This window comes from Microtus pennsylvanicus, chromosome 3, assembly GCF_037038515.1.
Source record: "Microtus pennsylvanicus isolate mMicPen1 chromosome 3, mMicPen1.hap1, whole genome shotgun sequence".
Taxonomy (NCBI): domain Eukaryota; kingdom Metazoa; phylum Chordata; class Mammalia; order Rodentia; family Cricetidae; genus Microtus; species Microtus pennsylvanicus.
In genome coordinates this window covers 1,489,588-1,513,421 of record NC_134581.1, presented here as the reverse complement: position 1 = coordinate 1,513,421, position 23,834 = coordinate 1,489,588, and the positions used below count along the sequence as shown (strand labels likewise).

The 23,834-nt window shown below is 39.6% G+C and overlaps 1 protein-coding gene across 2 annotated transcripts in view; it reads left to right on the top strand.

Annotated features, from left to right (window-relative positions):
• The window catches only part of Topaz1 (testis and ovary specific TOPAZ 1), an 85,783-nt gene that overhangs the window by 43,015 nt on the left and 18,934 nt on the right, over positions 1-23,834 (top strand). The window contains exons 12-17 of one of the 2 annotated variants that reach the window (XM_075964061.1): positions 890-1,005; positions 4,608-4,674; positions 5,713-5,887; positions 6,887-6,987; positions 16,706-16,871; positions 17,308-17,472. In XM_075964061.1, coding sequence (XP_075820176.1) covers positions 890-1,005; positions 4,608-4,674; positions 5,713-5,887; positions 6,887-6,987; positions 16,706-16,871; positions 17,308-17,472 — 790 coding nt within the window. The remainder of the gene's footprint in view (positions 1-889; positions 1,006-4,607; positions 4,675-5,712; positions 5,888-6,886; positions 6,988-16,705; positions 16,872-17,307; positions 17,473-23,834) is intronic. The other variant, XM_075964062.1, reaches the window with a different exon arrangement.

Here is a 23,834-nt window from a genome sequence, read left to right as displayed (position 1 = left end):
CACTCGGGAGGCAGAGGCAGAAGGATCTCTGAGTTCGAGGCCAGCCTGGTCTACAGACAGAGTTCCAGGTCAGGCTCCAAAGCTACACAGAGAAACCCTGTCTTGAAAAAAAAAATGTATGCTGAGCACACGCAGCCGTGGTCATACAACCACACACACTTCATACACATGCACCACACACAAAGAAAGGAAAAAAATATAAGCATCTCAATGTTCAAGTAATTTCTCAATAGGAGAGTATAACCACAGTAGACTTTTAGGAAGAACTAGTGCTCGGTCCCAGGGGAGCACTCATGGTCTCGTCACAGGGCCGTTAACGGAAGTCACCACCATCAGGAACACTGCTGCGGGATGCTTATCTCCATCCGTCCATTCTCACACTAGAAACATTGGCTACTTGCTCAGCACTCTGCATTCAAGTGAGGAACATGAAAGGGACAGGAAATGAGGCATGTTAAAATTAAATATATGTCCATGTGTGCACGGTCAGGGTTACCTCGGTTGTTACTGGATTAGATATAGACCAGTTCGTCATGGCAAGGACCAAGTTGAAGCCCAGGACAAACGTCTCGGAATTTACCATCAGAGATGAGGCGTTCGTACCAGACAGACAGTGGGACGGACGGTGCCAGAGAAGAGTCACACAGCACAGTAGTCTGAGGGAGTGGGAAGAAAAAATGCCATTCCCGTGTTTGTTTTCAATTCTTAAGGCACCTTTCTGTGGTTCTCAAACTCTTGAAGAAATTAGGCTTCAAACTTTGCTAATAAGTTTTGACTCCCCTGCCCCATGGTTTGCTCTTTCTGTCTCTGTCTGAGTTATTTCTCGCACATGACTTCTCAGTTATTTCACGTTTTTTACAAGAACAGTTGCTGTTTTTTTCTTCTGCAGTTCATTGAAGGTGGGATGGTACCTGACTCAAAACACTTGAACTATATTGTCAAGCTGTTGTACCAAACACAAGCATCCCCACAAGAAATAGCCGCAGTTCTGGAAGCCAAATCCAGGTAAGATGGGAGACTTCTTAGGTTCGTCTGTCTTGGTGGGGACCCAAAGAGGTGAAAGCAGAGCACTTTTCAACACTGCTATCTCGGGGTGAGTTTGTCACCTGTCATAGACCCCTTCCTGTCTCCGTCCACAGATGACCTTAGCCTGCCTCTACTTGGCTCCTCGGTTTAATCTTAGTGCTCACTAAAGGCACAGGAGCCTCCCTTAGCTCAGGCTTTACTGCCTGCTTGATTGCACTTCAGACACTTCACTGTGCATGCAGATTTCCTTCCTTTGCTGGCTCACTTCCTATTAGCCTGATGTTCTCCTTCCTTCCTCGATCACTATGCCTGCTCAGCTTAGGAGACCCCAACCGTTTATGTAGTGTCTGACTGAGTGTCCTGCCGTAGGACTGGGGTCCCAACTTGGGAGAGAACTTGCCTGGCATGTACAGGTCCTAGGTTCCATCTCTAGCAAACAGGAAGTACTGCAATATACCTACATTGAAAGGGAAAGCAAATTTTGTTGGGGTTGGAGAGAGTAAAATACTTGCCATATGAGTGTGAAGTCTTGTGTTCAGTCTCTAGCATCCACACGAAAGCTGGTCATAGATAACTTTAATCCTAGTGCTGTGGCAGTCTGGAGTCAGCTAGACAAACAGCCTTGCTTACTTAGTGAGTTCTAGGTTTACTGAGAGACGTTAGCTCAAAAAATAAGGTGGGTGGTGCTGAGCTCTTGCTTGTCCTCAGGAACTTGAACATGACTGGGGTGGTAAGAAAATGAAGAAAAGACAGACAGACACAGACAGAAATATGTTAGATCAGTGGTCTGGGCTCTTGCTAGGAAAACCACAGCACACCAGAAGCTCAGCATATTTACTATACAGCATTCTTGTATACAGGGGAACAAGAGGTTGGTTATTACATACAATTAACACGGAGGCACGGTTTACGGTGTACTGCTAGATCAAGGAGGCAGGTTTAACTAATCTCAGTAGGAGCAGTTGCTATAAGGAGCAGTCTTCAGGTGTAAACTTCCAAGGGGAGAAAGCTATGGTAGACATTTTCTGCATATACTACCAACACCCACACATGGACCAGAAAGAAGGCTTTGCCATTTCTCTCTGAGCCTTGACCTGAGGAAGAGGCCTTGCCATTCCTCTATGGGTCTGAGGTTCTGGGCTTCCTCTGCTCCCTGTAGGACAGAACCTGAGGAGTGACACCTGAGGTTACCCCACCCCCCGTCCCCCACAGTTGTTTCTTTAAAAGAAAAAGGCATAGACACAAATTGTAAATATCAGAAATGAGATAAGTGCAGATCCTCCCACCACTGAAAAGGTTGCTGCGAATATCCGTGGTGTATGAACTCAGCAATGAAGATGAAATTGATTGATTTCTAGATCTAAATAGTTGTATAAATTCCAAGAAAAATGTAGTCCACAATTTTAAAACTTCTAAAAAAGGCATCCCAAGGGCCAGATAGCTTTTCTTGAGAAGTATACTCATTATACTCATTTTTAAAAGAAGAGGCTGAGGGAATTTACACATAATTCCAGAAAATAGAAAAGGAGAGAATAATATTTATTGGCCTGTATTTTTTCTTTTTGTGGTTTATATGTTTTTGTTTGCACCCAGGTGGCCTCACTATATAGCCAGTGCTAGACTTGAATTCATAATCCTCCTGCCTCTATCTCCCAATTGGTGGATGTGCCACCATGCTCAGTTTATCAAGATTTTTTGAGACAGGTATTATCCATATACAAAAAATAAAGTGGGCCATCATGGTGAAATATACCTTTAATGACATCACTTGGGAAGCAGAGGCTGGTGGATCTCCATGAGTTTGAGGCCAGTCTGACTTGTATAATGAGTTTCAGAACAGCCAAAGCTACATAGTGAGACCCTGTCTCAAAAAATAAAAATTAAAAACCGCAGTGGCTACAAGAAATCAAAAGCTGCCAGGTGTGGTGTCCCAATACCTATACCCTGGCACTTGGGAATCAGAGGCAGGAGGATCAGAAATTCAAACCAATATAGCGTCGTTTATATAGCAAGTTTGAGGTCAGTCTGGGTTACATGAGACCCTGTCTTCAAAAGATAGAGAAACAGACTGTTGATCTGAAGCAGTTCTTCCAAAGGACCCAGGTGGATTCCCAGCACCCACACAGCACCTCACAGCCATCTGTAACCAAGTTCTAAGGGATCTGATTCCCTCTCTGGCCTCCAGTGGTGTCAGACACTCACATGTACACTTACATGTAGGCAAAACATAAAAACACATAAAAATTTCATGAGATTAAATGTAAAAACCCTCAACACATTAGGAGTAAAGACAAATCCTTTAACTTGGTAAAGAGAGTTGTAACAAACCAGCAGACACACTTGAATAAGACTGCAAACACCGCAGAACTCTGCCCACACTTCCGTCAAGATCATTTGCCCACACCCTCTAGCCAGGGCGATAAGAAGTGAAAATAAGAGGTGTACAGATTGGAAGTAAAATAATAACCTGTACTTGTAAGTGACATGGACACAAGCCTGTGTGACAAAGAACCTCCCAAAAACAGCTCCGATGACTAAAGACCAGCCCACAGATCAGCCATGCTCCTGCATAACAGCACTGAACCTAGGGACCAAAATCTAATACTACAGAACATACTCGATTTGTATACTGGAAGCCATGGAATGTCGAAAGAAATTAAGTAAAAAAAAATATTTTTATGAATGAGAGACTCCAAGACAATTCTCCTTAAATCCATTTATTGGTTAAATTCAGTTCTAAGCTGTGATATTTTTAGATAGAAAAAACTAATTCATTCTAGCTGGACATGGTGACGCATGTCTGTACTACCAGATACTGTATTGCTTAGAGGGCTGAAGCCACCTCAGGAGCTGGGACCAGCAGGTTGGCCCCAGCAGCTAAAGGCCTGCCGCCAAGTTCAATATCCAGAACGCACAACAGAAGGGAAAACTGACTGTTGGCAAGTTGTCTTCTGACCGCCATGTGTGTGCTGTGGCATGGGCGTGTCCACATATAAAATATACCCACAGGCATAAGCGTACAAAATAAAACAATAAATGGATTTTGTTGTTGTTGTTTGTGTTTGTGGGGTTTTCTTGGTTGTTTTTTGGGGTTTTATATTTTTGTTTTTCCAAGACAGGGTTTCTCTCTATAGTCATGGCTGTCCTGGAATTTGCTTTCTAGGCCAGGCTGGCCTTGAAATCTGCCTGCCTCTGCTTCCCAAGCACTGGAATTAAAGACACATTCCACCACTACCCAGCAAATGGCGTTTTTGGTTTTTTTTTTTGAAGAATTCACCTGTCAATAATTTTTTTTTATTTTTCAGACAGGGTTTCTCCGTAGCTTTTTTGGTTCCTGTCCTGGAACTAGCTCTTGTAGACCAGGCTGGCCTCGAACTCACAGAGATCCGCCTGCCTCTGCTTCCCGAGTGCTGGGATTAATGGCGTACGCCACCACCGCCCGGCTTCTGTCAATAATTTTTAAGGTATCTTCTGTGCATTGGGTTTTCTCAGGTCTTATGTATGTTTAAGCTCTAGAACAGACAGAAGCGCTGGTCATTAGGGATGAAATAAGCATAACCAACTCTGTTCTGTCATTGAAGGTTACAAGTGAGGCAGCTGACGAAGAACCGGAAGTGTGACTTAGACTCAGCCTTGAGTGAAGTGGAGGTATGACATCTATCTCCAGAGACACTGCTGGGCTCAAGCCAGGAACAAAATGTTTGAATGATTAGGAAATGCTTTATCATGTTAGAGAAAATACTACGAGAGAAGTCTAGTAGTTATATTTTTAAAGATTACTATTTTGAAAAGCAAACATCTGGATTTCTAGGGCTGTGGGCTGAAGATGCAGCTGGGCAGGAGATCATTTGCCTGTGTGTACAGGGCCCTGAGTCCCTCCCCATACACACACAGTAAGTAGGGTTGTGAACTAATTTAAATTAATTGTGATGGTTGAGTTGTATCAGTCTGAAGCGTAGTCTGTCATCTAGTGCTGGGCAGATGCGTAGCTGTAGTACAGTGTGGATGACTGTGGTCTGAGCTATGAGAGCTAGGCTCTCTCCTGGCCTCCAGGGGCACCAGCATGCATGTGTGCATACCCACACAGAGTTGTGTACATATACATATAATTAAAAATGAAATAGAGTAACAAAGGAGGCCTTAAAGATGGCCCTCTCGTTGTTGACATAGTCTTGGTCAGCATGATGTAACCTTGGAACAACCTTTGCACTGCCACAGAAAGTTTTTCTTAGTTTTAGCAGAACATAGGAGAGTGAGTTCACTGAAATTTCCTTTGTGGGCCCCAAATTTTAAATGGCCAAGTAATGGTAAAAATGTGCTCCCTCTAGAGCAGTAAAGGAAGCAATGAGTTGCTACAGAGATGCTGGTGCACCTTGGTGACTGTGGTTCTGATGCGGTTCTGTCCTGTTGAGTCCTGGAGCATTTGAGCCACTGAATAGTTGTAGCATGTTCAGTGCTGCCTGCAGTTCAGACTCTGCTGCAGGGAGAGCAGAGAACTTGAGTGTCAGTTTTCAGTTTCCAGACTGAGTCACACAGATTTCTGTATGCCTCCAGATGCCTATCTGAGAGCATGTGCTTGCAGAGATGATACAGTTTTTACTTTTTCCCTCTTCCTCTTACCCTCCCTCTTTTCCTCCCTCCCTCCCTTTCTCCCTCCCTTCCTACCATTTTTAATAATTTCAATAGACTTGTAAAGAAAAAGGTGACTGGACAAAATTGGGAAACCTGTACATTAGCATAAAAATGGGCTGTGAAGAATTTGCAGATTTCCAGCGATTCTGTACTTGTATTGCTGAAACGCTCACAAGAGATTATGAAGAAGAAAGGCCAGGTGTTCCTTTTTGTGAATTTGCTGAAACAGGTAAAATGTCACTTTTGTTTGGAGGACTGCGTGATTCTTAACTGGAGGGTAATGCTTTCCTCAGGCAGAGGCTTAGTGTGCTGCGTGTCCCAGACAGGCTGAAATCTGTAGATTTTCCCATCTACCTGTTAATGTACATCATAATCACAAGGGCAAGAGCTGTTTTTAATATCAAAGATTTCATAAAACATTAATGTATTTTTATTTAGGTTAATAAAATTATTGCAAGTGATATGGGAGGACCCAAATTTTTTTTCAAGACACGGTTTCTCTGTAGTTTTGGAGCCTGTCCTGGAACTAGCTCTTGTAGACCAGGCTGGTCTCGAACTCACAGAGATCCGCCTGCCTCTGCCTCCAGAGTGCTGGGATTAAAGGTGTGCACCACCACCGCCCGGCTCACCCAAATTTTTGATACCACTGATGTTTCTAGTATCTACAAATCAAAAAATACTGTATGGCATTTAAAAATACATTCTCTTGAGGTGACGCCTCACTATGGAGCCTGAACTGGCCTTACATCTGCGCGCTCTGCCCTGCTTCCCAAGTGCTAGGGTTACAGAAGTAAGCAACCACACGTGACTTGAGATGTTGTTGGTGCTGCTACCGTGGACTCTATCAGGATGACAAAATAACTATCCTAGGCTGTACATACAACCCATACAGTTTCAATTTTTAAAAAATTCTTTCAAAATAAATTCACTATTGGGCTAGATGTGTTGGCACACACCTTTAATTTCAGCACTCAGGAGGCAGATGTAAGAGGATCTCTGTTGACTTCAGCGCTAGCCTAGTCTAGGTATTGAGTTTCAGGACAGTTAGGGCTCTGTAGACTCTGTCTCAAAAGACGAAACAATAATAACAAAATCCCTCTATTGTCTTTAGGGCTAGATTTAGCTTGTGGGACAGTTTGCCAGCACTAGGTCTTTGAAGTGATTTCAGTAATTCTGAGTCATTTTAAGTGACTGTCTCATTTCTTTCGATGTCTGCTTTATGTTTCAGTTAGCAAAGATCCACAGTTCAGTGAGGTGGATAAGACTTTGCTGGGAAGGATCGGGATAAGTGCTGTGTACTTCTATCACAGACTGCTGCTGTGGTCCAAGGTATTTTGTTGGTTTTATTTGGTGCAGAGAATCTTAGTTTGAAGATTAGGAATAGAATCCTTCAAATCAGAAATTTTCTAAGAATCACTTCAGGCCCAAGAGAATGGAACCTAGACTACTTACTAAATTTCTAGTTTCCACATTTGTTTCCAAATGGTGAAGGGGGATGATGGAACACCAACTGCTTTTTTGAAATATAATTATAGACAGTACATCGGAGACTGTGCTAGAATATATTTATTTAAAAGTTTGCAATTCATAATTTACTTTGATGACTCCGTAGTTGTCTTCATAATCTTGAGGGAGCTCAAAGAATTCTTTTCTATTTATTTATTTGTTTATTTATTCATTTATTGAGACATAGTCTACCTCTGTGGTCCTGACTGTCCTGGAATTTGGTATGTAGACCAGGCTAGTCTTGAACTCAGAGATTTTCCTGCCTCTGCCTTCTGAGGGCTGGGGAAAAGGCATGTGCCCACATGCTCAACCTTAAAACAGCCTTTCTGAAGATGAATCCAAGATGCTCATGATCATTAAAACTTAGAAATCGCTGCCTTGAATACTCTGAGACGTCCTGTGCTACCCATGTCTAACTTTCTTAATTAAGTCCAATAAGCAGGTGAGGTCTGATGAGGCAAGATCATGCTGTTCTGTATTATTTCACTTATTTATGCCTGTGTGCATTGATGTGTACATATATGTATACTATGGCATGCATTTGCAATCAGAGGACAGCTTACAGAAATTGGTTCTCCTCTTTCCATCATGTAATCCCAGGGATTGAACTCAGGTCCTCGGGCTTGTGGGCAGAGCCTTTACGCACAGAGCGATCTCACCAGCCCTCAGAACTACACTGTATTTACACACTTTAGATTTGCCTGAAGTGATAAATTGAATTGTAGACTCACTGAAATACAAATGGAGATCATGAAAATCCAATGTCAAGGGAAGAACTGGGGATGGAATTAACAAAAAAACAGCAATTAAGTATGATCACTGTCAACTTAACTGTTAAAGCTTAGCTTTTGTTACTCTGGTCATTTCAGAATTAAATATCTGTGCAATAACATTTAAGTAAAGTTCACTTGTATGTAGACGACATTCATGGACTAAAATGAAATTTTGTACCTAGGCTGGTTGAACAGAAAGTCTGTAGATTTCCAGATTAATGCTCACTGTGTGGCAGGATGGGTCCCTCTCTGCTGCAGAGTCTGCTGGGAGGTTTGGACGTGATGAGTGCCTGCACACTGGAGCAAAAGTCTCTCTTTTACAAGTGCAGATTTAGCTAAAACTTTAGACTATTCTGATTTATTTGGTTATTATATCTTAGGTCCTTAAACCTTGATGAATTTTCCTATGTTTTTTATTGATTTTTATTGAGCTCTACATTTTTCTCTGCTTCACTCCCTGCCTCTCCCCTCCTACCTTCAACCCTCTCCCAAGGTCCCCATGTTCCCAATTTCCTCAGAAGATCTTGTCTGTTTCCACTTCACATGTAGATTAGATTTGTGTATGTCTACCTTAGGGTCCTCATTGTTGTCAAGGTTCTCTGGAATTGAGATTTGTGGGCTGGTTTTCTTAACTTTATGATTAAAAACCACTTATGGGTGACTACATATGAAATTGTCTTTTGGATCTGGGTTACCTCACTCAAAATAATGTTTTCTAGTTCCATCAATTTGCCTGCAAAATTCAAGATGTCGTTAAATTTTTTTCGACTGTGTAGTACTCCATTGTGTAAATATACCACATTTTCCTTATCCATTCTTTGGTCAAGAGTCATTTAGGTTGTTTCCAGGTTCTGGCTATAACAAACAATGCTGCTATGCATGGTTGAGCACATATCCTTGTGACACGATTGAGCATCCTTTGGATATATACCCAAAAGTGCTATTACTGGGTCTTGAGGAAGGTTGTTTCCTAATTTTCTGAGAAAATGCCACAGTGACATCCAAAGGGGCTGTACCAGCTTGCATTCCCACCAGCAATGCAGAAGTGTTCCCTTTTCCCCACAATCTCTCCAGCATAAATTGTCATCGGTGTTTTTGATCTTGGCCATTCTTTCGGGTGTAAGATGGAATCTCAGAGTTGTTTTGATTTGCATTTTTCTGATGACTAAGGATGCTGAGCATTTCCTTAAGTATCATTCAGCCATTTTAGATTCCTCTGTTGAGAGTTCTCTGTTTACGTCTATACTCCATTTTTAAAAATTGGATTATGTGTTCTTTTGATGACCAGTTTCTTGAGTTCTTTGTATATTTTGGAGATCAGCCCTCTGTCTGATGTAGGGTTAGTGAAGATCTTTTCCCATTCTGTAGGCTGTCGTTCTGTCTTGTTGACCATGTCATTTGCTTTACAGAAGCTTTTCTGTTTCAGGAGGTCCCATTTATTAATTGTTTCTCTCAGTGTCTGTGCTGCTGGGGATATATTTGCGAAGTTGTCTCCTGTGCCAATGTGTTCAAGTGTACTTCCAACTTTCTCTTCTGTATGGTTCAGTGTGGCTGGCTTTATGTTGAAGTCTTTGATCCATTTGGACTTGAGTTTTGTGCATGGTCATAGATATGGGTCTATTTTCATTCTTCCACATGTTGATATTCAGTTATGCCAGAATATGCTTTCTTTTTTCCATTTTATAATTTCTGCTTCTTTGTCAAACATCAGGTGTTCAAAGGTATGTGGATTAATATTTGGTCTTTAATTTGGTTCCTTTGGTCTTCCTGTCAGTTTTTATGCCAATACCAGGCTGTTTTCACTACTATAGCTCTGCAGTAGAGTTTGAAGTCAGGGATTGTGATGCCTCCAGAAGTTCTTTTTATTGTACAGGATTGTGATGTAGGTGGGTCTTCTTTCTATGTGTTGCTTTCATTGGTTAATTAATAAAGAAACTGCTTGGACTGATAGGTCAGAACATAGGTAGGCGGAGTAGACAGAACAGAAGGCTGGGAAGAAGGGAAGTGAGTCAGTCGCCATGATTCTCTGACCCTAGATGGATACAGGTTAGGATCTTTCCTGGTAATCCTGGTGCTACACAGATTACTAAATATGGGTTAAAGCAAGATGTGAGAATTAGCCAATAAGAGGCTGGAACTAATGGGCCAGGCATTGTTTAAATGAATACAGTTTCCGTGTAATTATTTCAGGTAAAGCTAGCTAGGTTACCAGGAGGCAGGTGGGATGAAAAGCAGGCCTGCTCACCTGATCATTATAGAATTGTTTTGGCTATCTTGGGTTTTTTGCTTTTCCATATGAAGTTGAGTACCGTTCTTTTGAGGTCTGTGAGAATTTTGATGGGCATTGCATTAAATCTGTAGATTGTTGTTAAGATTGCCATTTTTACTACGTTAATTCTGTCTGCCTAAGAGCATGGGAGATCTTTCCACTTTCTGGTGTCTTCTTCAATTACTTTCTTCAAAGATTTAAAGTTCTTGTCATACAAGTCTTCCACTTGTTTGGTCAGAGTTACTCCGAGATATTTTATGCTATTCGTGGCTATTGTGAAGGGTGATGTTTCTCTGATTTCTTTCTTGGCCCGTTTATCATCTGTGTACAGGAGGGCTACTGATTTTTTTTTTTAGTTAATCTTGTATCCTGCCACATTACTGAAAGTGTTTGTGTTGTAAAAGTTCCTTGGTAGAATTTTTAGGGTTGCTTATGTAAAGTATCATATCATCAGCAAATAGTGAGAGTTTGACTTCTCCTTTTCTGATTTGTATTCCCTTGATCTCCTTTTGGTGTCTTAGTGCTCTAGCTAGGACCTCAAAAATATATTGAATAGATATGAAAAGAGTGGACAACTTTGTCTTGTTCCTGTATTCAGTGGATCAATGGGAGTTTCTCTCCATTTACTTGATGTTCACTGTTGGCTTGCTGTATATTGCCTTTATTATGTTTAGGTATGTTCCTTGTATCCCTGTTTTTTCCAAGACCTTTATCATGAAGGGATGTTGTATTTTGTCGAAAGCTTTTTCGGCATGTAATGAGATGATCATGAGGTTTTTATTTTTCAGTTTGTTTATATGGTGGATTACGTTGACAGATTTTCATATGTTGAACCATCCCTGAATCTCTGGGATGAAACTCACTTGACCATGGTGGATGATGGTTCTTATGTGTTCTTGGATTCAATTTGCCAGTATTTTATTGAGTATTTTTGCATCAATGTTCATGAGAGAGATTGGTCTGTAATTCTCTTTTTTTAGTAATGTCTTTCTGTGGTTTCAATATCAGGGTAATTGTAGCCTCATAAGAAGAGTTTGGCATTGTTCCTTCTGTTTCTATTGTGTGGAATAATTTGAGGAGTATTAGTATTAGTTCTTCTTTGAAAGTCTTGTAGAATTCTGAGATGAAACCATCTGGTCTTGGCCTTTTTTTGTTTGGGAAACTTTTGATGACTGTTTCTATTTCTTCAGCATTTATAGGTCTTTTAATTTGCTTATCAGTGGTGCCCAACATGGCCTTGATTTAATTTTGGTAAGTGATATTTATCCAGAGTTGTCCATTTCCTTTAAGTTTCCAATTTTGACAGATTCAACGCAATGCCCATCAAAATCCCAGCAAAATTCTTCACAGACCTCGAGAGAACAGTACTCAACTTCTTATGGAAAACAAAAACTCAGGATAACCAAAACAATCCTGTACAACAAAGAACTTGTGGAGGCATCACAATCCCTGACTTCAGACTCTACTACAGAACTACAGTACTGAAAACAGCCTGGTATTGGCATAAGAACAGAAAGGAAGACCAATGGAACCGAATAGAAGACTCAGATATCTATCTACACATCTTTGAACACCTGATGTTTGACAAAGAAGCAAAAATTATAAAATGGAAAAAAGAAAGCATATTTAACAAGTGGTGTTGGCATAACTGGATATCAACAAGTAGAAGAATGAAAATAGATGCATATCTATGACCATGCACAAAACTCAAGTCCAAATGGATCAAAGACTTCAACATAAAGCCAGCCACACTGAACCTTATAGAAGAAAAAGTGGGAAATACACTTGAACACATTGGCACAGGAGACAACTTCCTAAATATAACCCCAGCAGCACAGACACTGAGAGAAACAATTAATAAATGGGACCTCCTGAAACAGAAAAGCTTCTGTAAAGCAAATGACATGGTCAACAAGACAGAACGACAGCCTACAGAATGGGAAAAGATCTTCACTAACCCTACATCAGACAGAGGGCTGATCTCCAAAATATACAAAGAACTCAAGAAATTGGTCATCAAAAGAACAAATAATCTAATAAAAACAATGGAGTATAGACGTAAACAGAGAACTCTCAACAGAGGAATCTAAAATGGCTGAATGATACTTAAGGAAATGTTCAACATCCTTAGTCATCAGAGAAATGCAAATCAAAACAACTCTGAGATTCCATCTTACACCCGAAAGAATGGCCAAGATCAAAAACACCGATGACAACTTATGCTGGAGAGATTGTGGGGAAAAGGGAACACTTCTGCATTGCTGGTGGGAATGCAAGCTGGTACAGCCCCTTTGGATGTCACTGTGGCATTTTCTCAGAAAATTAGGAAACAACCTTCCTCAAGACCCAGTAATAGCACTTTTGGGTATATATCCAAAGGATGCTCAATCGTGTCACAAGGATATGTGTTCAACTATGTTCATAGCAGCACTGTTTGTCACAGCCAGAACCTGGAAACAACCTAAATGCCCCTTGACCAAAGAATGGATAAAGAAAATGCAGAAATAAATGACATCTTGAATTTTGCAGGCAAATTGATGGAGCTAGAAAACAATATGAGTGAGGTAACCCAGACACAGAAAGACAGTTATCACATGAACTCACTCATAGGTGGTTTTTAAACATAAAGCAAAGAAAACCAGCCCACAAACCACAATCCCAGAGAACCTAGACAACAATTAGGACACTGAGAGAGACGTACATGGATCTAATCTACATGGGAAGTAGAAAGTAAAAAAAGACAAGATCTCCTGAGTAAATTGGGAGCATGGATCTTGGGAGAGGGTTGAATATAGGAGGGGAGAGGCAGGGAGAAGAGCAGAGAAAAAATGTAGAGTTCAATAAAAATCAATTTAATAAAAAAGGTTTTGAACATAAAAAAATGTTTTCCAATTTTGTGGAGTACAAGTTTTCAAAATATAACCTGATGATTCTCTGAATTTCCTTCATGTGTGTTGTTATGGCCCCCTTTTCATTTCTGATTTTGTTAATTTTGATATTCTCTCTCTGCATTTTGGTTAGTTTGGATAAAGGTTTGTCTATTTTGTTGATCTTCTGGAAGAGCCAACTCTTTGTCTCATTGAGTCTTTGTATTGTTTTGTTTCTATTTTGTTGATTTCAGCTCTCAAATTCATTGTTTCCTGCCTTCTAGTACTTTTGGGTGAGTTTGCTTCTTTTTGTTCTAAAGTTTTCAAATGTTCTGTTAATTCTCTAGTGTGGATTTTTCCAGCTTCTTTGTGTAGGTGTTTAGTACTATGAACTTTCCTTTTAACACTGCTTTCATTGTGTCCCATAAATTTGGGTATGTTATGTGGGTATTTTCATTGAATTTTAGTAAGTCTTTAATTTCTCCCTTTATTTCTTCTTTGACCCATTGATGATTCAGGTGAGCATTGTTTAATTTCCGTGTGTTTGTCGGCTTTCTGGAATTAGTATTGCTGTTGAATTCTAGTTTTAAGCCATGATGATCTGAAAAGATACATGGGGTTATTCCAATTTTTTTTGTATCTGTTGAGGTTGTTACTGACTATGTGATCAATTTTTGAGAAGGTTCCATGAGGTGCTGAGAAGGTATATTCTTTTCTGTCTGTTAAGTCCATTTGAGTCATAGCATCTGTTAGTTCCCTTATTTCTCTGTTCATTTTTTGTCTGACTGACCTGTCCAGTGGTGAGAGTGGAGTGTTTAAGTCTCCCACTATTAGTGTGTGGGGTTTAATGTATGATTTAAGCATTACAAGTGTTTCTTTTACATATGGTACCCTTGTATTTGGGGCATAGATGTTCAGTATTGAGATTTCCTCTTGATGGATTTTTCCTGTGACTAATATAAGATGTCCTTCTTTGTCTCTTTTGATTGATTTTAATTTGAAGTCTATTTTGTTAGATATTAGGATAGCTACACCGCTTGTTTCTTAGGTCCATTTGATTGGTATATTTTTCCCAATCCTTTACTCTGAGACTATGTCTGTCTTTGAGGTCGAGATGTGTTTCTTGTGTGCAGAAGAAGGATGGGTTCATTTTTCATATCCAATCTGTTAGCCTGTGTCTTTTTATAGGTGAGTTGAGGCCATTTACATTAAGGGATATTAATGACCAGTGATTGCTATCTGCTGTTAATTTAGTTTTCTTTGTTGGTGAGGTTAATCTGTGCGTTTTTCCCTTCTTTGGGATTTGCTGCTATAAGACCATCAATTGTCTGTGTTTTTGTTGATGTAGCCAACTTCCTTGGTTTGGAGTTGTCTTTCTAGTATTTTTTGTAGGGCTGCATTTGTGGCTAGGTATTTATTAAATCTGGTTTTATCATGGAATATCTTGTTTTGTCCTTCTATGGTGATTGAAAGCTTCGCTGGGTATTGTAGTCTGGGCTGACATCTATGGTCTCTTAATGTTACCTGACCAGGTCCTTCTGGCTTTCATTGTCTCCAATGGAAAGTCAGGTATAATTCTCTTAGGTCTACCTTTATATGTTATTTGACCTTTTTCCTTTGCAGCTCTTACTATTCTTTCTTTACTCTGTATGTTTAGTGTTTTGACCATTATGTGTCAAGGGGACTTTTTTTTATCTAGTCTATTCGTTGTTCTGTAAGCTTCTTGTATCTTGATAGGCATATCTTTTCCTTAAGTTTTCTTCTATGGTTTTGTTAATTAAATTTTCTGTGCCTTTGAGTTGAACTTCTTTCCTTCTATACCTATTATACTAAGATTTGACCTTTTTATGGTGTCCCATATTTCCTGCATATTTTGGTTTAAGCTTTTCTTAGATTTAATGTTTTCTTTAACTGATGAGTCTATTTCCTCTATTGTATCTTCAGTGTTTGAGATTCTCTCTTCCATCTCTTGTATTCTGCTGTTCATGGTTGTGTTTGTGGTTCCTGATCATTTTCTCATGATTTCTGTTTCTATAATTTTCTCGGCTTGTGTTGGCTTTATTATTGCACTAAGGTTCTAAATTTGTACTACCCTACCCAGCTTTTACATGGGTGCTGGGAATCAAAGCTCAAGGCCTGTTCGACATGGTAAGCATTTACCAGTTAAGCCATCTTTCCAGCCTTTCCTTTTATATAGAGATCTGGGGACAAACTGGGGCTTCACACATGGAAAGCAAGCACTTTGTCATTGAGTTAAACCTCTCACACCTTATCTTGTGCAATTTTAAAAATGTGTGTATTTTGCTTGAGTGTATGTATGTGTACCATGTGCATACTAGTGCTATGGAGTCTAAAAGAGGACACCAGACCCTTGGAACTGGAGTTATAGGTGATTATGAGTCAACATGTATGTGCTGGGAACTGAACAGGTCTTCTGTAAGAGCAGCCAGTGCTCTCAACCTCTAAGCCATCTCTCCAGCTGTTTGTTTTTGTTTATTTGTTTCTTTGTTTTTACATTTTGAAGAGCTATGAATGAAAACAATAGCCAAAAAATTTCAGCCACCAAATGCAGCCTTCAAAGACTAAAGTATTTACTGTTAGGGCACTGAAGAGATAGTTCAGTGGTTGAGAACAGTGGCTCTTGCAGAAGACCCAAGTTCAATGCCTAGCATCCAAATCGGGTAGGTCACTACTTCCTGTGACTCCAGCTCCAGGGGTCCTGACGCCTCTCCTGGCTTCCTCAGACAGCTGTACATAAAGATAACTTAAAATGAAGTGAGCCTTTTTTAAAGTATTTATTGGCTGGTAATGGTGGTGCACACCTTTAATCCCAGCAGGCAGGCAGGCGGATCTCTGTGAGTTCAAGGCCAGCCTGGTCTACAAAGTGAATTTCAGGACAGCTAGAATTTTACACAAAGAAACCCTGTCTTGGGGTCGCGGGCGAGTATTTCTTGTTGAGCTGCTGAGAAGGAAAATAGACTGGCTCCTTGTTTAAGATAATAACGCATACCCAAATTCTCTAGATCAGAGACAGTCTTCATGTAGAATCTGTCATATAATTCATTTACTGAAATAAAAAAATAACTTTCCAGCTAACAATTTTGGCTTCTCATCACTAGCATTCCATCTAATTTGGTGACAAATTATCTTCATTTTCACCTACTCTCTTAGATTTCAGATTGGTAAACTGTAAAAGAAGTAAAATGTAATAATTTTTCATAGTAACAAATGGAACCCTTGGCCAAACAATGAAATTTTTGTTTTGTTTTGTTTTTGTTGAAATGGCATCTTGCTATAAAACCCAAACTAGCCTTAAAATATTTCTTGCCTCAACTTCCTAAGTGCTGGGATTACATGCATGAGTCACGTGCCCAGGTCCACAATCCTAAGGAAGACACTTAGTGCATATAATCAGTAGAAGGAGAAGGTGTGTGCTTGTTCAGGGAGGAGATGCTTCTTTCTGCCTTTGTGACCAAACAGGAAAAGTTTAGGCAAATGTTCATTGCAATTTGACAGCTGTCAGTCTAGCATAATACTTGACTTAGTAACTGTCTTCTGTGTATCAGCACTGCCTTCCTGTCCCTCGGATACTGTAAGTCGATGATACTGAGTGTCGTTAATTTTCATTCCAGGGAAGGAAGGTCTTAGATACACTGTATGAGCTAAAAATACATTTTACAAGTTTAAAAGGACTCACAGGACCTGAGAAAGTAGCACCACGATGTCAAATTGTGAATGTTGCGGTGGAAATTTTTATCAAAAGTGGGAGCCTAGATGGTGCCATTTGGGTACTAAGGGGTAAGTTCTGATATATGAATGCATAATGAGCACTTACTCTTTTTGTAAACATTTTCTGTGTAATTACCTTAAGTTGATACCAAACTAGAGGTGATAGCTTGGTCTGAACTTCAGTGAATATGTGGAGAGGAAGAGTCACTGTGGTACAAAGTGATAGAAGAAAGTGGCTTTTACTCAGCCTTGGTTGACAAAAGTTTGTTCTTGATGTAACCTAGTTGTCTTAGAATCCCTGAGTCCTGAAATTATTACAGTTCCATCTATAGATTAAAAAATATAATCAGATATGTTAATAATTTGAACTAGAACATACCAAATTAAACCCAGCTAGTGCAGCTTCAGAAGGCAGGTCCAGCCACTGTGGGAAATCATGACCGTGGCTTCACAGTCTCTGTGGTGAAGGGTTGTTTTCACAGTGTGTCTGTGTTTCCTTTGGGAGAGTCGGAATGGATAATCAGCACACCAGTGTGGCCTTGTGACAGAATGGATGTGCTTAATCGCCACAATTTGCTCTGCACCATTGCACATGAGATCCTGGGCAAGAACCTTTACAGACAGACCTTTGAGGTTTTGCGAAATCTACCAGGCTTTCAGAATTCTCAAGGTATGTTTTTTAAAGTCTACTTTTATTATCTCAAAAAAAAAGATATATTTATGTTTATTTTATGTGTGAGTGCCTACATATGTATGTGTGTATCACATACATGTCTGGTGCCTACAAAGGCTGGAAGAGTGCATTGGATCTGCCAGAACTTAGGTCACAGTCAGTTTGTGAGCAGCATGATGTGGTGCTGGAAGCTGAACCCAGGTCCTCTTAACTGCTGAGCCATCTCTCCAGCACAACCTTCGTTGTTTGCCAGTCTGGTGCTTAGCAGCTAGTAAGGAGCTGTTGACTTACAGAAGAGTTCCATAATAGCCTGGAATAGAGTATAACAAAGGTTTATTTATTTGGGGATACACTCACAGAAAGAGTAACAATCTGCAGTCCTCTGTGTGCACTGGAAACTGGAACAGAATCCAGCAGCCAAGAGGGCTGCACACACTTTGTCTGCATCTAAAGTACTTAAGACCACGCCCAAAATGGGCCGGTATCTTAAAGGCTATTGGCTAAAGGAGTTCCACAGCACCTCCCCCTTTTGTCTAAATAAGAGAGTTCTAAGCCTAATACAAAACTATATGTGAGAAGAACAAATATCAAGTATTATCTAGGGAAAAGAAGAGGCAAAAACATGTATAAAATTTAGAATTACAACCAGCGTAAACAGCATCAAACAAGAAACATATGTTAAATGTTTCAATAGTTATACTATCCTAAGAAGTCTAAGTCTTATATTAAAAATGGCTTGGCTAAGTCATGAGAGGAAAGTAACTATGACTATCTAGTCTTCAACCCCATCAAAGACCTGAGAAGGGAAATAATACTTGAGTGAATGGCAACTCCCAAAAGGTGAAGAAATGACAGAGACAGCTGACTAGCTGGGCAATCACCCAAAATCTTATTGGCAACCTTGAGGCAATCAACTTTGGCTAAGGTCTAGAGTATCTGACAGACCATTTTCAGAGGCAGGAAAATTTGCAAAACCATCTTACCCTGTCTTGGCAAGGTTTGGCAGTCTTTGTCTTGTATCCTGCTTGTCCAGTCTGGACACCAGGCATTTTGTCAGTGGTCGAGGCAGGAGCAGTTCTTTGCCCAAAGACCAGTTTTGCCAAGAATAAAACAAGCTCCAAGTGAAGTGTCTTTGGTGCTCAACATTCCCTTGGGAATAGATCGGTGCTGCCAGGAGCAATTGTGTCTCACTTCAACAAAATCCTGAGTTATTTAAATGCCTTATTCTACAGTTCTTTGAAGTGTTTGAAGATTACCTATCTATGTGGAATACAATCTCTATACAATTAAAAAACCTGATTAGTCTAACTATTAGTATGACAAACATGGATGACTATTGACCTATAATTCTTAATACCTATATAGCTTAAAGGCCAAGGCTTCATATTAAAAAATTAAACAATCTTTAAACAACTGTGCAGCAATTGAGGACAGTGACCTCAAAATGTAAACAATGTGTAAGTATCTTGATCAGAGGTAGAAATTTTTAGTGCATTATGATAAATATATCCTAAAATTGCATTAATATACAAATATCTTAAGCAAAGGTAGAAGCAGGCATGCATACAATATGACAAAATAACTTTGCATAGGTGCACAAATATTGTAAACAGAAATGGGAACATAGTCAATATAACAAATATAATTTGAATTTGTATCAATACATAAGAATCTATGCCAGTATAAATTATCTATAAATAATAGTTCATAAGTAATCTTACTATTACTCACTATTATTAGTGTAAGTAAGCTCACACTAATGTACCTATTATTACATCCATCCCCACCCCACTTTTTTTTCAAGAGAGATCCCTGAGCCTACTTTGTTTCCACCCCCAATACTATATCACTTGTAACCTACCCCTAATAATGTCCCTAGCCCTGAGGACAAACTTTGTTGGGAGAGGGGATGTCTTTTTCTAGAATTTCGGCTGTCATGGGGGCAATGTTATTTTTATGGGATCCTGTAAAAACTAACATGATGAAATGATGGTTAACTTTCAAGATCACCATCTGGTATAATTACAGATAGTCTCCGAGTAGTCAGCAGGGTTTTTCTGAGGTTCCTATTTGAAGTTCTGGCCAGAATGTTGTAAGAAGGTACACCATCTCAGCTAGCCAAGTTGGAATCATCTTGAATAGCTCGTAACCCAAAACCAATCTTAAAATGGTGCTGTCAGCATCATGACATCATATCAACCAGGTGGAATCGTTGTTGTGGGGCCCCATCTTCTTCCTGGAAACGTCAAAGATTACTGCAGGAAAATTTATTGTTCCTTGTGGAAAACTTAAACATTACTCAATGAAAGGTACCATAGAGACAAAAAGATCTTATCCTGCAGAGGATATTGGTATCATAAGTCAGATTTCTCTTTGTTTGGTGATTCTTTCTGGAAAGTTATCTTTTCTTCTTTATGCATCTAGATGTCCAAGGTCTCTTGACTTTTTGAATATGGGTATTTTCCTGAAAAGACAAGAAAAGAACCCTGCCCCAACCCATATGAGGTTTCCTCACAACCTGTACAATTGTCACCTCTGGATAAGCCGACATTTGTCTTTATCCAGTGTAGTAATAAGAGCAGCGGGGCTGCGTCCCCAACACCCCAGCCGCCTGCACGGCTAGCTTTACCCAAAATAATTACACGGACACTGTATTCTTTTAAACACTGCTTGGCCCATTAGCTCTAGCCCTTACTGGCTAATTCTGATATCCCGATCAACCCATCTCTAATAATCTGTGAGCACCGGTCTTACCGGGAAGATTCTAGCCTAAGTCCATCCTGGGTCAGAGCTGGGGCATGGCGTCTCTCTGAGGCGTCTGCTCCGGAGAGGAGAGCTGTGGAGTCTGAGCTCACTTCCTCTTCCTCCCAGCGTTCTGTTCTGTTTATTCCTCCCACCTATCTTCTAACCAATGAGGACCAAGCAGTTTCTTTTTATTTAACCAATGACCTTCCTCCATAAATCCAGAGGTTTCTCCTTTTCAAACCGAATCTTTATCTGTTTTGATGATATTCATAGCTTTTCTTCTCCTGTGGAAACAAGAGCATAACCCCTTTCCCAATGTAACACATCTCCTGGTTTCCATTCTGAGGTAAACACATCCTTGAAATACACTAGCTGATTTAATTCAGAAGTTTTTTTTTTCTATTATCCAATGTCTCTCTGCTTCTGTTGTTCCTTTATCATTAGTATTAAGAAAAGTAAAAGTTAACAAAGCATTATGCAGTCTATTTCTAGGGGTCTTTTTATTCTTTCTGTTTGTTTAACATATGCTTTATAGTTCAATTTGATCTTTCTCTAACTGCCTGACCTGTAGGATTGTGTGGAATACTTGTGATATGCTTTATATTATAATAAGCAAAAAAAATGTTTCATTTTATTAGAGACATATGCTGGACCATAGTCTGTTTTTACTTGTGCAGGTGTGCTCCACACAACTGGCCATAATTCCTATAAAATGTGTGATTACCAAATAAGCCTTTTCTGAACTCAAAGTAGTTGCACATTGGAAACTTAAATAGGTGTCAGGGGTGTGGTTGGTGTACATATTTTAATTTTCCAATTTCTACAAAGTGGAACACATCCATGTACCAGGTTTCATTCCTTCGAGTACCCTTTGGGTTACTTCTTGCAGGTAGTGTTGTTTGGTTATATAAAGAACAAGAAGAACATCTCCTTATAATCTCCTTAGCTTGTTGCCATGTAATAGAAAAGTCCTTTTTAAACCTTTACTATTGACATGGTGCTTTTTGTGAAATTCTGAGGCCTTCAACAGATTTCCAATCAATATCAATTTCTGCAATACCTTGTGATAGAGGACCTAGCAGGCAATTATGGGATCAGATTGTGTTGTGTATATGAAACAGGGCCTATTCCTCATTATATCTTGAACTTGAATAAATAATTAAGTCAATTCTGTATCATCTGGTATAAATTCAGCTGTTTCAATGTGCAAAACAACTCTTTCTGCATATTGCGAATGAGTAACTATATTGAGAGGTTCTTTTGTTGTTTTTTTTTTATTTTCGAGACAGGGTTTCTCCGTAACTTTTTGGTTCCTCTCCTGTAACTAGCTCTTCTAGACCAGGTTGGCCTTGAACTCCCAGAGATCCGCCTGCCTCTGCCTCCCGAGTGCTGGGATTAAAGGCGTGCGCCACCACTGCCCAGCTGAGAGGTTATTTGAAATTGCTTAGTACCATGAGAATAGCATATAATTCTGCCTTCTGGACAGAATTATAAGGGCTTTGTTCCACCTTACTTAAATTTTCTGATTTGTAACCTGCCTTTCCTGATTTATTTGCATCAGTACAGAATGTATGGGCTCCGGTTATTGGTGTGTCATGTACAATGTGGGAAAGGATCTAATTAGCTCTCTTTATAAGGTTCTGTCGCTTTGGGGATAGTTGTTAATTTTTTTAATTGATTTTTATTGAGCTCTAAATTTTTTTCTGCTTCCCTCCCTGCGTCTCCCATCCCCTTAAACCCTCTCCCAAGGTAACCATGTTCCCAATTTACTCAGGAGATCTTGTATTTTTAACTTCCCATGTATTTAGACCTATGTATGTCTCTCTTAGGATCCTCATTTGTTGTCTAGGTTCTCTGGGATTGTGGTTTGTGGGCTGCTTTTCTTTGCTTTATGTACTCACCTATGAGTGAGTACATGTGATAGTTGTCTTTCTGAGTCTGGGTTACCTCACTCAAAATAATGTATTCTAGCTCCATCAATTTGCCTGCAAAATTCAAGATGTCATTTTTTTTTTCTGCTGCGTAGTACTCTATGGTGTAAATGTATCACATGTTTCTTATCCATTCTTTGGTCAAGGGTCATTTAGGTTGTTTCCAGGTTCTGGCTGTGACAAACAAAGCTGCTATGAACATAGTTGAGCACATGTCCTTGTGGCACGATTGCACATCCTTTGGATATATACCCAAAAGTGCTATTACTGGGTCTTGAGGAAGGTTGTTTCCTAATTTTCTGAGAAAATGCCACAGTGACATCCAAAGGGGCTGTACCAGTTTGCATTTCCACAAGCAATGCAGGAGTGTTCCCTTTTCCCCACAACCTCTCCAGTATAAGTTGTCATCAGTGTTTTTGATCTTGGCCATTCTTACAGGTGTAAGATGGAATCTCAGAGTTGTTTTGATTTGCATTTCTCTGATGGCTAAGGATGTTGAACATTTCCTTAAGTGTCTTTCAGCCATTTTAGATTCCTCTGTTGAGAGTTCTCTGTTTACGTCTATACTCCATTTTTTTATTAGATTATGTGTTCTTTTGATGACCAATTTCTTGAGTTCTTTGTATATTTTGGAGATCAGCCCTCTGTCTGATGTAGGGTTAGTGAAGATCTTTTCCCATTCTGTAGGCTGTCGTTCTGTCTTGTTGACCGTGTCATTTGCTTTACAGAAGCTTTTCTGTTTCAGGAGGTCCCATTTATTAATTGTTTTTCTCAGTGTCTGTGCTGCTGGGGTTCTATTTAGGAAGTGGTTTCCTGTGCCACTGCATTCAAGTATACTTCCCACCTTCCCTTTTATAAGGTTCAGTGTGGCTGGCCTTATGTTGAGGTCTTTGATCCATTTGAACTTCAGTTTTGTGCATGGTGATAGATATGGATCTATTTTCATTCGTCTACATGTTTATATCCAGTTATGCTAGCACCATTTGTTAAATATGCTTTCATTTTAACATTTTGTATTTTTAGCTTCATTGTCAAAAATGAGGTGTTCAAAGATGTGTGGATTAATATATTTGATTTGTATTTGATAATATATTTGATTCGGTTCCATTGGTCCTCCTGTCTCTTTTTATGCCAATATCAGGCTGTTTTCAGTACTGTAGCTCTGCAGTAGAGTTTGAAGTCAGGGATTGTGATGCCTCCAGAAGTTCCTTTATTGCACAGGATTGTTTTGGCTATCCTGGGGTTTTTGCTTTGCCAAATGAAGTTGAGTACTGTTCTTTCGAGGTCTTTGAAGAGTTTTGCTGGGATTTTGATAGGCATTGCATTGAATATGTATATTGCTTTTGGTAAAATTGCCATTTTTACTACATTAATTCTACCTACCCAAGAGCATGGGAGATCTTTCCACTTTCTGGTGTCTTCTTCAATTACTTTCTTCAAAGATTTAAAGTTCTTGTCATACAAGTCTTCCACTTGTTTGGTCAGATTTACTCCGAGATATTTTATGCTATTCGTGGCTATTGTGAAGGGTGATGTTTCTCTGATTTCTTTCTTGGCCTATTTATCATCTGTGTACAGGAGGGCTACTGATTTTTTTTTTTAGTTAATCTTGTATCCTGCCACATTACTGAAAGTGTTTGTGTTGTAAAAGTTCCTTGGTAGAATTTTTAGGGTTGCTTATGT